At 42.7% G+C, this 14355-nt stretch overlaps 1 protein-coding gene across 3 annotated transcripts in view; it reads left to right on the forward strand.

Moving 5' to 3' along the window:
* LOC308579257 (connector enhancer of kinase suppressor of ras 2-like) overlaps positions 1–14355 on the forward strand; it is a 314404-nt gene that overhangs the window by 211904 nt on the left and 88145 nt on the right. For all 3 annotated transcript variants that reach the window (XM_081180125.1, XM_081180123.1, XM_081180124.1), the window contains exons 12-13: positions 7673–7759; positions 8996–9249. In XM_081180125.1, coding sequence (XP_081036251.1) covers positions 7673–7759; positions 8996–9249 — 341 coding nt within the window. The remainder of the gene's footprint in view (positions 1–7672; positions 7760–8995; positions 9250–14355) is intronic.

Below are 14355 nucleotides of genomic sequence, written 5' to 3' on the forward strand. Positions count from 1 at the left end.
ATTCCAGGGTCACGGCCACAACTTAGGAGGAGCCCTTGAAGCACAGAGTTGGGTTTGGAACGGCTGAGGAGGTGTAAAAGATAAGGAATTAAGAGTCTGGCTGCTGGAAACCCTAACTGGAGGGAAATATGAATCCGTAAAGGAGTTTTATTACATGTGGGTGATTTTCTCTCCTTATTGCGTACAAATCAGCACTTGGCTGAGGTGTGTTATTCGATTGACACTGGAGAGCAGAACTTAAGTAGGACTTAATACAACTACCATCTTCATTCTCTGCTTTTTCCCTGAGCCACAAAAATCTCGTTGGCATTTTGCCTTAATAGTAGGATCAAAGTGAAGATGGAATGGCTTTGCCTTTAAAAAAAAAGAAAGTGAGCCAATAAGGTGGATTTGGCTTGCTTTCATAAAGTCTGAGTGAACAATGACTTCTAGCTAAGACACCAGCTACATTATACTAGAGCTGGGTTCCAGTAGCATTTGGATTTTCTCCTGATCTTCACATTTGGTCTGCGGCATCTCTTTGAAGGAAAATATATTAGCAGATGAAAGCTGCTTTCTTAAAAATTGCAGGGTCATTTCACCTATAACATTAATGCAATGTGTTTCTGCTGCAGCCCAACCACATCGTTTTAATAATGTTTCATAGGCACCTGCATGCCCGAAAACTTTTGGTAAGCAACATGCAGTCATTGCTTGAGCTTCTATAACAGCATAGAGTGTTCATGGATGTTCTAATGGCAATAGGATGTTGTGTAAGTGAATAAGTTTCAGCAGGGAATTAGGTCAGGATGAAATCTTCACATAGACCTTGGGAAATAGGAGCTGTGACCTACTGGCAGGGAAGATTTGGAGAGTGGACATGTCTAGGGTCTGAAGGCCAAGGAGGAAGTGTCATGACAGTCAATTTCACATTGGTTTGGGTACCATATCTTTAAGCACCAGGCAAAAACATTCATCTTCTCTCAGGCCATTGGCTAATTAAACAATTTATGGCATTTTAAATGCAGGGTGGGAGTGGTTTGTTTCTTACTATGATGTGCATTTTTTGTATTTTTATATTGTAAACCACCTCTGGTCCTGGATGAAGGGCAGTATAGAAAATTATTTATTATTATTATTATTATTATTATTATTATTATTATTATTATTACTATTATTATTATTATTATTATTATTATCATCATTATCATCATTATTCCCTGCACATTTGGCTGGGTTGCCCCAGCCACTCGGTGGCTTCTAACACAAATAATAATGATAATAATAATAATACATTAATAGTAACAATCTGATCCAATATAAAAGTCACAATAAGTTTAAAATAAACAACTAATATCAAATAAACCAATATTCAATAATCCGTTAGAATCCAATAGTAAACAGTAAAATTAAACATCAGCAAATAATAATTAAACAGTTTACACTTATCAATTACAATAAAGAATTACTAATCTACAATCAGTAAATATAACAGCAAATCACAATGCATAAAATACCACAAAACATACAAAACAATGTAAAAGGATCAAATTAAGAAACAAGGACACACAAGTTATAAAATTAATTTTCAAAAATATCCCTGAACTCCTTTCTTCCCACCTGCTTCTGCTGTTCTCAAAGTCAAAGTCAAAGAGGGCTGGAGGGTTGGGCAAGGCAGGTGGAAAAGCCAATGCCTGCAGAAAATCTCTCTCAGATGGAGCCATTCCCTCCTCCTTTCCTGTCCATCTGGCTGGGTTTCCCCAGTTCTGGATCCATAACTTCTCAAGTGGGAACCAGTGTAGTGTAATGGTTAGAATGAGGGACTAGGTTGTTGGAAACCAGGGTTCAAATCCCTACTCAACCAAGAAGCTCACTGCATGTCCTTGATGAAGGTTATTATATCTCAGCCTCACCAGACGGTTGGTGTGAGGATAAAATGGAGAAAGGGAGTACCATATATGTCTCCTTGGGGTCCTTGAAGGAAAGGTGGGATATAATTATAATTAACAGTAGTAGGACCCTTTCCATCATAATAATAATAATAATAATAATAATAATAATAATAATAATAATAATAATACCAACAGATTTAGCCCGAATTTTGGAGCAGAGAAACTGCCTCCCCATTTTCAGATTTCAGGGTTGGGGGCAAAATTTACAGAAGCTACCATATTTTTTTGCCCCAGAATGCCACTCAGAGTGGAACAATGTCAAGCTGTAGCATCATTGGAGGTATTTTGAGGAAATAAACAAAGCAGCCATAAGCCTAGGAAGAGCCTAGAAGAACAAAGGTGAGCTTTACAGCCCCATTTTTGAAATTTGCTACATCCCTGAAATGAGATGGTTTCTCCCCAAAGCTGCAAACAAAGTGTCCATTTGTTCAGTCCTAATTTTAACCCTTGACCCTGAGTGTTTTTACGTCCATCTTGAACACTTTAGGCATAGCTGTTGGGCTATGGGAACATGGGGTGACCTAGGCGCACAAGGGGGAAAGGTGCAGAGCTGTGTTTTATGTTCTGCCAAATTAAGAGGTGTTCTCCTGTCATTCTAATATATTGTGCCATATAAAGGTGCTTTGCAGACAGGTAGCTCAGAGCAGGAGAGAGAGTGATTGAGAGAGAGAGAGGTTGCTGTAAACAACCTGCAGTCTCCTGGGGTGCAGATGGGGTAACTTGAGACAATAACAAAGCAAAGGTGGTTGGAGAAGAAAGGAAAAGGAAGTATGTAATTGATGAAATATTGCTTTGTAGGAAACAGCCTATTGCAGATGATGTCATTCTTTGAACTGATATTTCTATTTCATTTGTTTATTTTGGCAGATCCATGATCCGATCCTCCCCACTCCCCTCCCAACTTGATTTTTTAATTCAGTAACAAAAGTGCTAGCAAAAGTATAGATCAAGTAGGAGGCTATTTCAGGTATAGGCAAATTGCATTGGCGGCGCTGTGGGTTAAATCACAGAGCCTAGGACTTGCTGATCAGAAGGTCAGTGGTTTGAATCCCCGCGACGGGGTGAGCTCCCATTGCTCGGTCCCAGCTTCTGCCCACCTAGCAGTTCGAAAGCACGTCAAAGTGCAAGTAGATAAATAGGAAGCGCTCTGGCGGGAAGGTAAACGGCATTTCCGTGTGCTGCTCTGGTTCGCTAGAAGCAGCTTAGTCATGCCAGGCACATGACCCAGAAGCTGTACGCTGGCTCCCTTGGCCAGTAAAGTGAGATGAGCGCTGCAACCCCAGACTCGGTCATGACTGGACCTAATGGTCAGGGATCCCTTTACCTTTTTTAGAGCTAGTGGAGAAAGTTGCTAATGAGCTGGTGCATGTTTGGGGTTGTGTCCAACTAAGCCCAGCTCAGAATAGACTCAAAGGAATGAATCATAGAATCATAGAGTTGGAATAGACCACAAGGGCCATCGAGTCCAACCCCCTGCCAAGCAGGAAACACCATCAGAGCACTCCTGACATATGGTTGTCAAGCCTCTGCTTAAAGACCTCCAAAGAAGGAGACTCCACCACACTCCTTGGCAGCAAATTCCACTGAATGAACAGGTTATGCCCATTGATTCCAGAGAGTATGATTTACATTGGACATTAACCCTAGTCTCTCTCTTTCAGTTGATTTATGCATCCATCTTCATAAGTGCACTCCAAAGAGTCAAAGGTCCATCCTGTACATCATCCTACTTCTTCCTAGGGATGGCTGGTCACTTCAGTTTCTATGCACCCCAGTGCAAACTGACCTGATCTGCACCTCCAGAACTAATCCGTTGATTGGGATGTAAACAAGACAGGACTGAATTATGAGTGAACACAGGCAAAATGTGGATCAACCATAAATAAACTGATCCATTCCTGTCTCCCATGTTCTTCTAGCAAGAACATAAGAAGGCAGGAACATAAGAAGTTGTCTCATGTTGTGTCAGACCTCTGGTTCATCTAACTTAGTACTGTCTACACTGACTGGCAGCATCTCTCTCAGCCCTACCTGGAGATGCCAGGGATTGAACCTGGGACCATCTGCATGCAAAGCTGAGCTAGGGCACTTCCCCAGGAAGGCAACAGCCCTCTTCCCTGGTGTGTCACTGCCGACAATTAGTATTCCATGACATACTGCTTCTGAACCTGGAAGTCCTATTTAGCTATTTGTGGCTAATAGTTGCTGGTAGATCTCTCCAGCACTTCTCGTCCTTCTCTCAAGCAAAGTTACCTTTGCAAAGGGGTGTGGGGAACCAGTGATAGGGTGGGCTCAATGGGTGTGTAGTAGTGGGTGGGGCAGCAGATGTGATTCTAGTAGGCTATGGTCCAGCCATGCACAACAAGATGTTTCTACACTTGCATTTCTCCATCCAAGCAAGAGGCATCATTACAGTTCAAGGATACATTCCCATCAGGCAAAAGAACTGGATAATGTGAAGTAAGACCAGTGAGGGGTGTGGCCTGAGAAGGAGGCTTAGCTTTGGGAGAGTCCCAAGGGCCAGAAAGAGAAGACCAGGGGCCACATTTAGCACATGCGCCCGAGTTTCCCAGTCCTGCTCTTGAGCATAGGTTTTCTCCTCACCTACAAGAGTAGGTTTGCTCAAGTAGCAAGGAAATTTGGTTGAACTCCCCATATTTGCTTTGTGTTTTAGGGTTCGGAGGAAGAAAACCTATTTAGAATGACTCAAACTTTTCCCTAGACACCTCTTAGAAAGCTCAGAAAACCTGAATCTATTACGAGCCAGGGAGCACTCATATGTCACTATCACCAGGTTGAACACATCAAATAACAATTCTGAAAATTCTGCTCTTGTGAGAATTTTGCGTGTGCCTTGTAAACAATAGTTCTGGGCATGTGATACCACAGTTCAGGAACAAAGATTATCTGCTAAGATAATGGGGATTTTTAACATATACGGTATGAAGGGCATACACATTTCTCTGTAAAATGCTTGCAGGTAGCAGGTGGGAGAGGGTTTGGTATTTGAAAAGGGAAAGCTGATATGTTGATCTTTTGGAACAAATGAAGCACAGCTATATGCAGGTAGGTAGGACCATAAAAAGCTGTCCTATATTGAGTCAGAGCATTGGTCCATCTAATTGAGTATGGTCTGCACAAATTGGCAGTGGGCTTGCCAGGGTTTCAACCAGGAGTCTTTCCCTGGCCCTTGAAGATGCTGAAGGCTGAAGCTAAGACCTTCTGCATTCAACTATTGAGCTATGGTCTAGCTCCAAGTACACAAACCACATTGTACATTTAGTGATATGAAGATTCTGGAATGCAGATGGTATGCTTCTGAGTCTTGTGCTTCCCCCATCTCCCCCCCCCCCCGGCTGCCGCCGCCTCTCTGTTCTAATATATAACTGATTATTGCAAAGTTCATAGTAATAAGGCAACAAGATAAATAAAAACCTAATTGCTTTCATCATATTCTGCAAGATTGTAATCGGGGAGTGGGGTGCAACCTGGCCTCTTCAAAGCATGTAATGACATTCTGAATTAATGGCATCTCATTTAGCAGGCGGAAGAATCGGTGAATATGTGTCACAAATCAGTAAACAGCAAGCTTCATTTATCCATCTGTGTAGCTGCGCATTGAATCTTTGTTGGTGTGTATGTGTGTGTTGCTTTCTTCTTATACACAGAGAGAGAGAGAGAGAGCGCAAAATTGAGGAAATGAGCTATTGGAGTGGAAGAAAAGAGAAAAGAAATTCTTGATTTTGTTCAGTATTTTTTTTCCCTCCAGCTCTGGGTTTATTTTGGGAGCTGGAAGATTGGTCAATGTCTAATGTTTCAGAAAATAACCCGAGTGTCTCAAGCGAACAAGCCACAAAACCAGAGCCAGGCTGACATTTGCTAAGGTGGTGTGTTTGTGTGTGTGTGTGTGTGTGTGTGTGTGTGTGTGTGTGTGTGTCGGCTGTGTGTTTCAGATGAGAGTTGACTCATGAACTGGAGGGTGGTTTTTATGTGTTGATGATAATGTGCACTGACAATGTCAGAAATATGATCCCACATAGCCAGTTTTACAGAACTGCTTCTCCCTTAATGCTGCCACTTCTCCAGCTTCCCTTTGCTTTATCGGTTGAGAATTAAAAGTGTTGAAATACACAGCCAGTGTGATGACAGGGCACACTTGAAAGTTTTGTATGAATAAAACATCAATTTTAGATCTATGTTTCAAATCAACTTAGATATAGTCTTGGAGATCATTCTACAGCATCCAGCATCACAATGGAGGAGAGTCCATGATTCTTCAGAGAAAGGTTGGCCTGTTTCTTAACCTAGTGGTTAGGCATAGGACAGAATAGGACAAGTATAATTGGCCACTTTGAAACGTGCGTTGGTGACCTCATTGTTAGACTATTGTAATGTGAGGCTTCCGTTGCAGCTGATCTGGAGGCTGAACGATATCCTGTCGCTTACTTACAGAGTTCTCAATAACTCTGGACCAGATTACCCAAAAGACTGTCTATCCCTCCGCTGCCCAGTAACAGCATTAAGTTCGACAAATGGAACCTGGTTAGTTTTGCAATAGAGCTTGATGGTTATCAGCTCATGGTAACGCAAGGGTGGGCTTTTTCACCATTACCACCAAAATTGTGGAATGCTCCCCTTGATTAAATACAGGTGTCCCCACTGGATATTGGCATTCCATCATTTATTGAAGACACACCTGTTCAGATGAACATTTCTCCAATCTCCTTGATTGAATACTCTGCTTTGATTGCTGTTTTAACTGTTGTGGTTATTTATTATTTATTTTACCTATGGGTGTTTTAATGTAGTTATTGTACTACACATTTTAATTGCAGGTTACTGTATTTTGATAATTTGTTTTATCTTTTTTCTGCCATTGGTTTTTATTTTTCTGTGAACTGCCTTGGGTTTTCTTCTTGAAATTAAATGAGGAAAATAATAATAGTAATAGTAACAACAACAACAACAACGGGGGTTTTTTAGTTCAAAAATTAAAAGAATAACACATGACGTGAATGAAACTGGATTGAGGTTCAGCCTAAAGTCAGCTTCTATCACCCCTGATATTTTGCTTTACATGTTGCTTTTAAGGAACGCAGGAACAAGCAAAACAGAGATAATATAGGATATGCCACTTTAAACAGTCGTGCACTCCCCAAGAATCCAGGGAGCTGTAGTTAGTTAGGGGTACCAAGACTTGTTAGGAGACACCCTTGTTCCCTTCAGAACGCTCCAATTCCCAGAGTTCCTTGAGAAGGATTGACTGTTAAAACATCCTGTTTTAAAGTAGTGCAATACTGCTTTAAATGATATTGAAGATTGGGCCATATTCCCATTCTAAAGCAAGAATAGAGAACCTGCGGCCTTCCAGTTGTTGTTGAACTACCACTGCTGCTATTTCTGAACACTGGCTGTGCTGACTGGGGCTGATGGGAGATGGAGTGCAACACCACTTGGAAGGCCACAGATTCACCATATTTGTCCTACAGAGGAAGTGAGAACTTATTTTTCCCTGCAGGCCTTGCCTTCTGATTAGGGGAGCGAACAGGCGAACCACTGGCTACTTGCTATTTTACAATTCCATTACATTCCAGAGACTAGAACCAGGTACCATCAACTGCGTCAAATTGCTAAGATTTTCCTGCCAACTCCACATGCACGGTGCCTTTCTAGTGCTAACTAATTCTTCTTTTAATGAATTCCAGAATGTTGATTGGCTTCCCTTTGCACTTTTCCCCCAGGTGATCTGAGGCCAGTTTCTATGCCTACAGAATACAGCTGGATAGGAGAATCAAAAGAGCCAAATATGTTCAAGAGGGGTAGCCGAGGTGAGTGAATGCACAAGTGCAAGCACTTGAAATATAGATTTTCAGGATCCAACCTATTGCCGTGACTGTTATTTGTTTAAACCGTTCTTGATTCTGAACGTTACAGTGCTGAAACCCACCATGGGCCATGCTGGTAAAGAGCAGGAAATACTGTTACAACTACAAAAACATTATTCTGGGGTTTGTGTATACACACATAAGCACACATGCATACCCTCCAACATGTTACAACGAAAAACTGGGTTGCCATCTTCCGGGGCCACACTCCCATGTGAGTCACATGACTTGCAAGAGATCACAGCTCTGAAAAAGTGCAAGATTTATAGGGGCAAGATCGCAGTGCAAAATTGCACAAGATCACAGTGCCCAGAATGGCCACTGTGCTCTTATAGAAAAAATGGGATGTCCTGGTTTTTCTGGGACAGTTTAGGGGTATGCACATGGTTACGGGTTTATATATATGACCTTTGCTAATCTAGTTCATTTGCTTCCTTCAAAAGTCCTCAGACATTTCACCCAAGCAAGAGCCTCTAAATCAGGGTTGGGAAACCTGTGACACACCAGACATTGTTGGACTAGAACTGCCATCATCCCTGATCATTGACCATGCTGGCTGGGAACTGATGGGGCCCGCTGTTAGCAACATCTGGAGGGCCGCAGATTATCTGCTCCTGCTCTAAATTCACCTCAGAATTTCACTTCTGTTCAAACTATGCAGTGATTCTATTTTGTAGACTTTTTGGACGTGGTTTCGGAGGACCCGTGTAATAAATGCAAGAACAAAGAGACAATGTCTCCGTTTATTTCCCCAGGGAAAAGGACAAAAGGAATGTGCATTTTGTAGTTATCATGCCATACAGAGCTGTGGTTTGTTGTGCCAAAGAACAGTAATTTTAAAAGGATTGTTTTTGTTTCTGGGAAAGAAGGCTCTTTGGATCAATAGACTGGGAAGAGCTGATAGAATAGCTGTGTTTCGTTTCCTCTTTGTGTGTGTGTTTGTGCATCTTAAAAAAAAATTCAGGTCTAAAAATGACATGCAGTTGTGCGAACCATTGTGGCTTGTGGGTTCCCCTGAAAATGTCACGTTAAAGGCATCAAGAAAGAAGCTGCTTGGGGCTTCTCTTTATGTATCCCCACCCCATTCCTGGTCACAAAAGTTTCCATCAGCATTGAACCGAAGCTTGCTACCTTCTTTAGCTTGTTCTTCCTCGTTTTTTCTCCTTCACCCCATAACAGACTCTGAGAATTCACTTCTGCGATACCTGAGTGATGACAAAATATTGGTGATCCAGGAAGAGCCATTGACTCAGAAGGACAACAAGCGGGATACAGGTCGCAGGTCAAGGAAAAAGGGCAAGAACAGTGGCAGCCCCAACTATCCCATAAGCCCATCCATGTTGACCTCTTCTATAAATGTACGGCTTGAATCCGGACAGCAAGATGCCTTGAATTTCTCCTTAGCTGAGAGCAACACTGTCCCACTTTATCACGTAAGATTCCTTAACGTACATTTGATTTTTGTGGATTGGTTTGTGCCAACGAGATGGGATGAGCCAAGAAGATGGACCTGAGATGACTATTGTATATGTATATGTATATATGTGTATACATATGTATATATACCCTTTCGGCTTGTCACATCTTCCTGAGGAGAAAGTTCCACAAATGTGGTACCACCACCAAGGCATCCATGTTCCTCATATTTACCAATTGAATATTTGCTAATGAAGAGCCAGAGAGTGGGGCCTGTGATGCTCATCTTAAGGCTCAAGACAGATTCATGTGGTAGCCCACTGGGGGCCTTATAAACTGTCATGTTTGCATCCCACCCTTTCTCTGATGAGCTCAGCTCAGCATATATGGAGCTATCTCTTCGCATTTTATCCTCCAGAGGGGTCTGTGAGCTTGGTTAGGCTGAGGTTGCATCAGTTTGTTTTTTAAAAGGTGCTGAGAATTGTAGCTCTGTGAGAGGTCAACTACATTTTCCAGGATTCTTTGGGGAAAGTCATGTGCTTTAAATGTGGGTGTGACCTGCATCACAGTGACCAAACCTTTGGCCCTCCCTCCTTCCGAGATGACTCTGCACCTGCTCATGCCAGAGCACCATTTAAAAAACACACAACAGAATTATTTTCTAGATCTTGGTAGCTTAAGGTTTCCTGCACAGCTGTGTGTTTTCTGCCTTACTATATTAACTCGGCTGTTGTTTAAAGTCTCAAATCAGGCAGGTTGTATACCTGAGGAAGGAGTGCTGTTTTATTGTCTCTGAAATGAGACACTGGCTCTTACTAGAGTATTTTTAGCAAACAGTGACAATCTCTAACAAAGGCTGGAGTTTCCTTCGCCGTTGCTTGCTCTGTGATAATCTTTCTGGGTCAGAAAAGACTCAGAGGGGGAGGGGGAATAGATTTATACAAATGCAATGCGGGAAGAGGACCCAGTCAATCCATCATGGCGATGAGGCAATCATGTCACTGGAAGAGCGACAGGGAAATCATAACGCTGGCTTCAAGCTCATCATTGCAATTTACAAGTTTGATTTAACTGCTCCAAAGGTGTCACAAATCTTCGAAGCCTCTGTGTCGGGTTTATATAGCAGCGATCTTGTTGGTAGAAGGGTTAGTACCTTTCAGTGAGCCTTGTGATAATGAACTGGCATACTGTGTCAGAAAGTGAGGAAGCATGGATTGAAAAGAAGCTTGTAACTTATTCCAGGCTTCAGTGTTCTGTTGTGCTATTGTCAGGGCTGGAGTCAGATGCAGGGCATCAATAAAGGAAGCAGATCTATGTGGTCAGTGAACTGTTTACTCAAAGAAACAAACATACAACTCAGCCTAGTGGTCTCATCAACACTTCCTATGGAGCCGTTGCCATGACTGAAGGTCTCTGCTTTCTGCCCTCTCTAAGTCTCCTCCTTTCCCAGTTGTTTCCTAAGCAGTCTCAAACTGCAACTGCACACCTCTGGCCTCTGTTCTGCTCTACTTATTACTCTGCAAGTTCTCAGAGACCAGGGGGAGGGGAGTTTGTCACAGCAGGAGCAGAAGACTCCTGGAATTCTTTTGCAGTCCCTTGACCCTCCTCTTCTGCTTCAGCCTGAACTGCTCCCTATCACAGGCTCTTCCTGCTCAGTAAACCATGTTGCATCCAGAAGCTCCTCCCAATCTTCTGCCTCTGACCTCTCCTCGGTGTCCCCCCACCAATCCCCTGGCTCTGAGCCTTCTTCTGGGGGTTCCCTGGTGGGTGCCTCCCACCACTCTTCTTTGCCCAGCCAGTTCATGACAGTTATTGTAGATTGACTCCAGAAGAGAGGTGTAGATAAATTTCAGTAGCTCCTGTGGATTTCCCATATGGTTCCTGTTCAAAACTGGCCACTTCCTTCTTTTAAAGCTACTGGGTAAATTTATAGCATTCTCCTGAAGATGACTTAAGGCATATTCTCACAACCTTTGGGCATGTGGCAAGCAGGGGAAGAGAGCTTGAGCTACCCATGCATGCTGACTCCTAACCATCATGTCTGGGATTCCACTTGGATGTGCCACTGCTGGAAGCCCTCTTGGTAGTTCTTCCGCCCACAGAAGTGTGAGGAATGTTGGCCTAGGAGAGAGATCTTTCTCTGTGGCAGCCACTGACTTGTGGAATTCCCTGCTGACAAAGGTGTGCATCTTGGTTATGCAGCTTCTGTCATGTGCTGGAGACACACCATCTATACCCTCAATGTAGATCCCAGACATGGTGCGTTGTGTAGAGGCCGCATTAGAATCCTGGGCTCTCTTTTCAGATATAAACAGCCGAGCCAACCACAGCCAGAGACTCTTAGCTTTTTCTATGAGAATAAGGCAATTTAACCAACCCCTGGGCAGAGGTTTCAGAGTCACCATAGCAAAATTCCTAGTGCATTTTGTGTGTGTGTGTTACTTTGGCTTATATTTCTTCCCCTTAAAAAAACACCTGCACTCAACTAACTCCACCTGCTTCACCAAAATTTCCGTTTACGTCCCTTGAAGCGCTTCCACTGAATGTGTTCTGTGCATGTGAATTTCTGACAACACACACACACACTCCTGAAGCTACTCAAAATGATAACCCCTGAGACATAATTAAGCTGTTATGCGCCAGAATTCAGCTTTGTTATACTTCATTAGTCCCAGTAAACAAAAGGCATTTAGTTTTAAGACCACAATATCTACGTGCATGAATATGCAACAGAAAATGATGGTTCCTATTTTCCTTCTTTACTTTCTGTTGCAGTGTGCAGCTATGCTATCACACTTGTCACATTTCATTTTGTCTTTTGCCTCACATCTAGCCATCACAGCGTGGGTAACCATCCCTGGGTGCTTACCAGGAATGATGGGAGCTGTAGTCCAACAACATCCAGAGGGCCACACCCCTCCTTTCCCCAGAATTGCAGGCACTTGGTTGGTTGGCTTCTTCCTCTGATACTGGGTTCATACAGCAGGAGCCTCTCGTGATGCTCCAAAGTATAGTTGGAATATAATCAAATCTTCTGATGCTCCCACACATAAAATACTCCATAAGTAAATGTCAACAGTGTTGCTGGATCAAATGAAGCATCAGTCTGTTCCACCATCCTGTTTCACACAGTGGTCAGAAGGATTATTCTGGGAAGCCCATGATGGGAGTAGGAAGGCAATGACACTTCTACCAACAGACATATCCAGTAAAATACCCCTGTATAGTAGAGACTGATTCATTAGGCCAAGTTTGCCCTGCCAACTTAGTTTGCCCCTAGCCAGCCAACCTCCCTGCCTACCTCCTTTTTACAACCAGTCTACAGAATGGCACTGGTTGTCAGCATCCTCCTTAGTCTATTTCACCATTTTAGAATTCAGCAGGGAAGATGGAAAACCAGAGTTAGTTGTTGGTTCTCCCTATCATAGTCTCTAGCTTCTCTGGCCATTTGCTCTAGCTCCCCTTCCTTCTGGCCTTTCTGCTTTCTGCCCTACCAGTCCCCAGCGCGCACCAACTTTCACTGTAGTTAACTTTCTTCTTAAGAGACTGTGGTGTCTCTCACAGTCTGTTTTCCTCCCTTTGGATAACTTTCTCATATGGTTATGGATTGAAGATCTAATCCTTGGTGGTTCCTCTTGCCTGAAACGATTATAATTAGGTTGGTCAGGCACAAAAGATGACAGGGTTTCTGCACCTTTAGTAGCTGTATGGTGTAGAAGAGGACATTTCAGATGCAGCAGACGACTATTGTCCTATTGGCAATGCTGAAGTAAGATTGACCTGTCAGGCCATTTTGCTAAATATGGAATGGGATGGAACCTCTTGTCTGCCTTAGGCAGGGATATCTGAGAATTCAGAATGAAACAGAAATGGAGTGGAAATTGCCAGTGCTTATTTGTCCTGTTTCCAGGATAAAAAAAAAAAATCAATCCCATGAATACAATTGGTATCCCCATTGTTGTTGCCTTCAGTCTGCAAACAATATGTAATTGATTATGTCTTCCACGCCTTATGCATTGTGTTTCCTTTGCATTGGAATGAATGGGTGGACTAACACAATGAAAATGTGATTTACGTAATTAATTGCGTGGATTATGTAATTTTGCCACAGTTGACAGCAACGTGTTGCTGTTTTTTGTAGCAAAACATGAACTGCAGTGGAATGGAATAGTGCTGCATGCAACAAATGCAGAGTGGAATGGAAAACGATGCCTTCTTACATGCCTAGCCCTCAGGCACCAAACGTCTTGGGCCAACTGTACCCAGGTGCCTACTTTGTGGAGTTTTAGGTAGCAACTTTAAGCTGTAACATAGGGCTGCAGTCTAAAAGCCTGGGTGAATAAAACTATCTTAGACTGTTGCCTAAAACTCTGCAAAATACGCATTGAGCAGTCTCACTTACTTAAGTTAGACTGACTTTCAAGTAGATATTATAGGATTGTACTGCTAGCTATTGTTCTAGTGTGTTTTACAAAGCAATTCTCTGTTGGCTGGGTATAGGGAAAGCCTGTGGTGGAGGGACTGCTACTCCCAAAGCCCCACCAGGCTTGTTCTGGCTAAAGCAGAAAGTAAAGGTGGCTTTTTACCTTTGCGTCCCTCACCAATTCCTTTTCTTTCTTTCTTTTTAAAATTATCTCCTCCCATTGGATCCAGTGGAAGGAGAAATAGCATCTCCAGGACTGGCAAAGTTTCCATTTCACTTTGGAAGTAAGTTTAGGAAATTGGATGGATCTAGCAGCTCCCCAATACCTTTTTGACATGCCCCCAGAAACCCATTTCTCAAAGAAGGTCCACAGTATCCAATGGCCTCCCAGATATTTTGGAGGGAAGCTATATTTTAAACTCATTTAGGACTCCTTTTTGTGGGCTTAATCTGCAGCATGTGATTGACAAAATAGTGCATTAGTGGTGGATTTTTACTGGACTATCCAAACATCACTCAACTTTATTAAATGGGATGTTTCCCTAAAGTTATCACATTATTGCCATCTGGACAAAGGCAGCATGAAGAATCCTCATCATCATTATCATCAGTTCTGTTTTCCTAGATCAGTGCTATTTTATGCAGCATTCCACAGGGCAGGCACAACTACTGAGAAGGCCCTCTGCCTGGTTCCCTATAA

This window comes from Podarcis bocagei, assembly GCF_964188305.1.
Source record: "Podarcis bocagei genome assembly, chromosome: Z".
Taxonomy (NCBI): domain Eukaryota; kingdom Metazoa; phylum Chordata; class Lepidosauria; order Squamata; family Lacertidae; genus Podarcis; species Podarcis bocagei.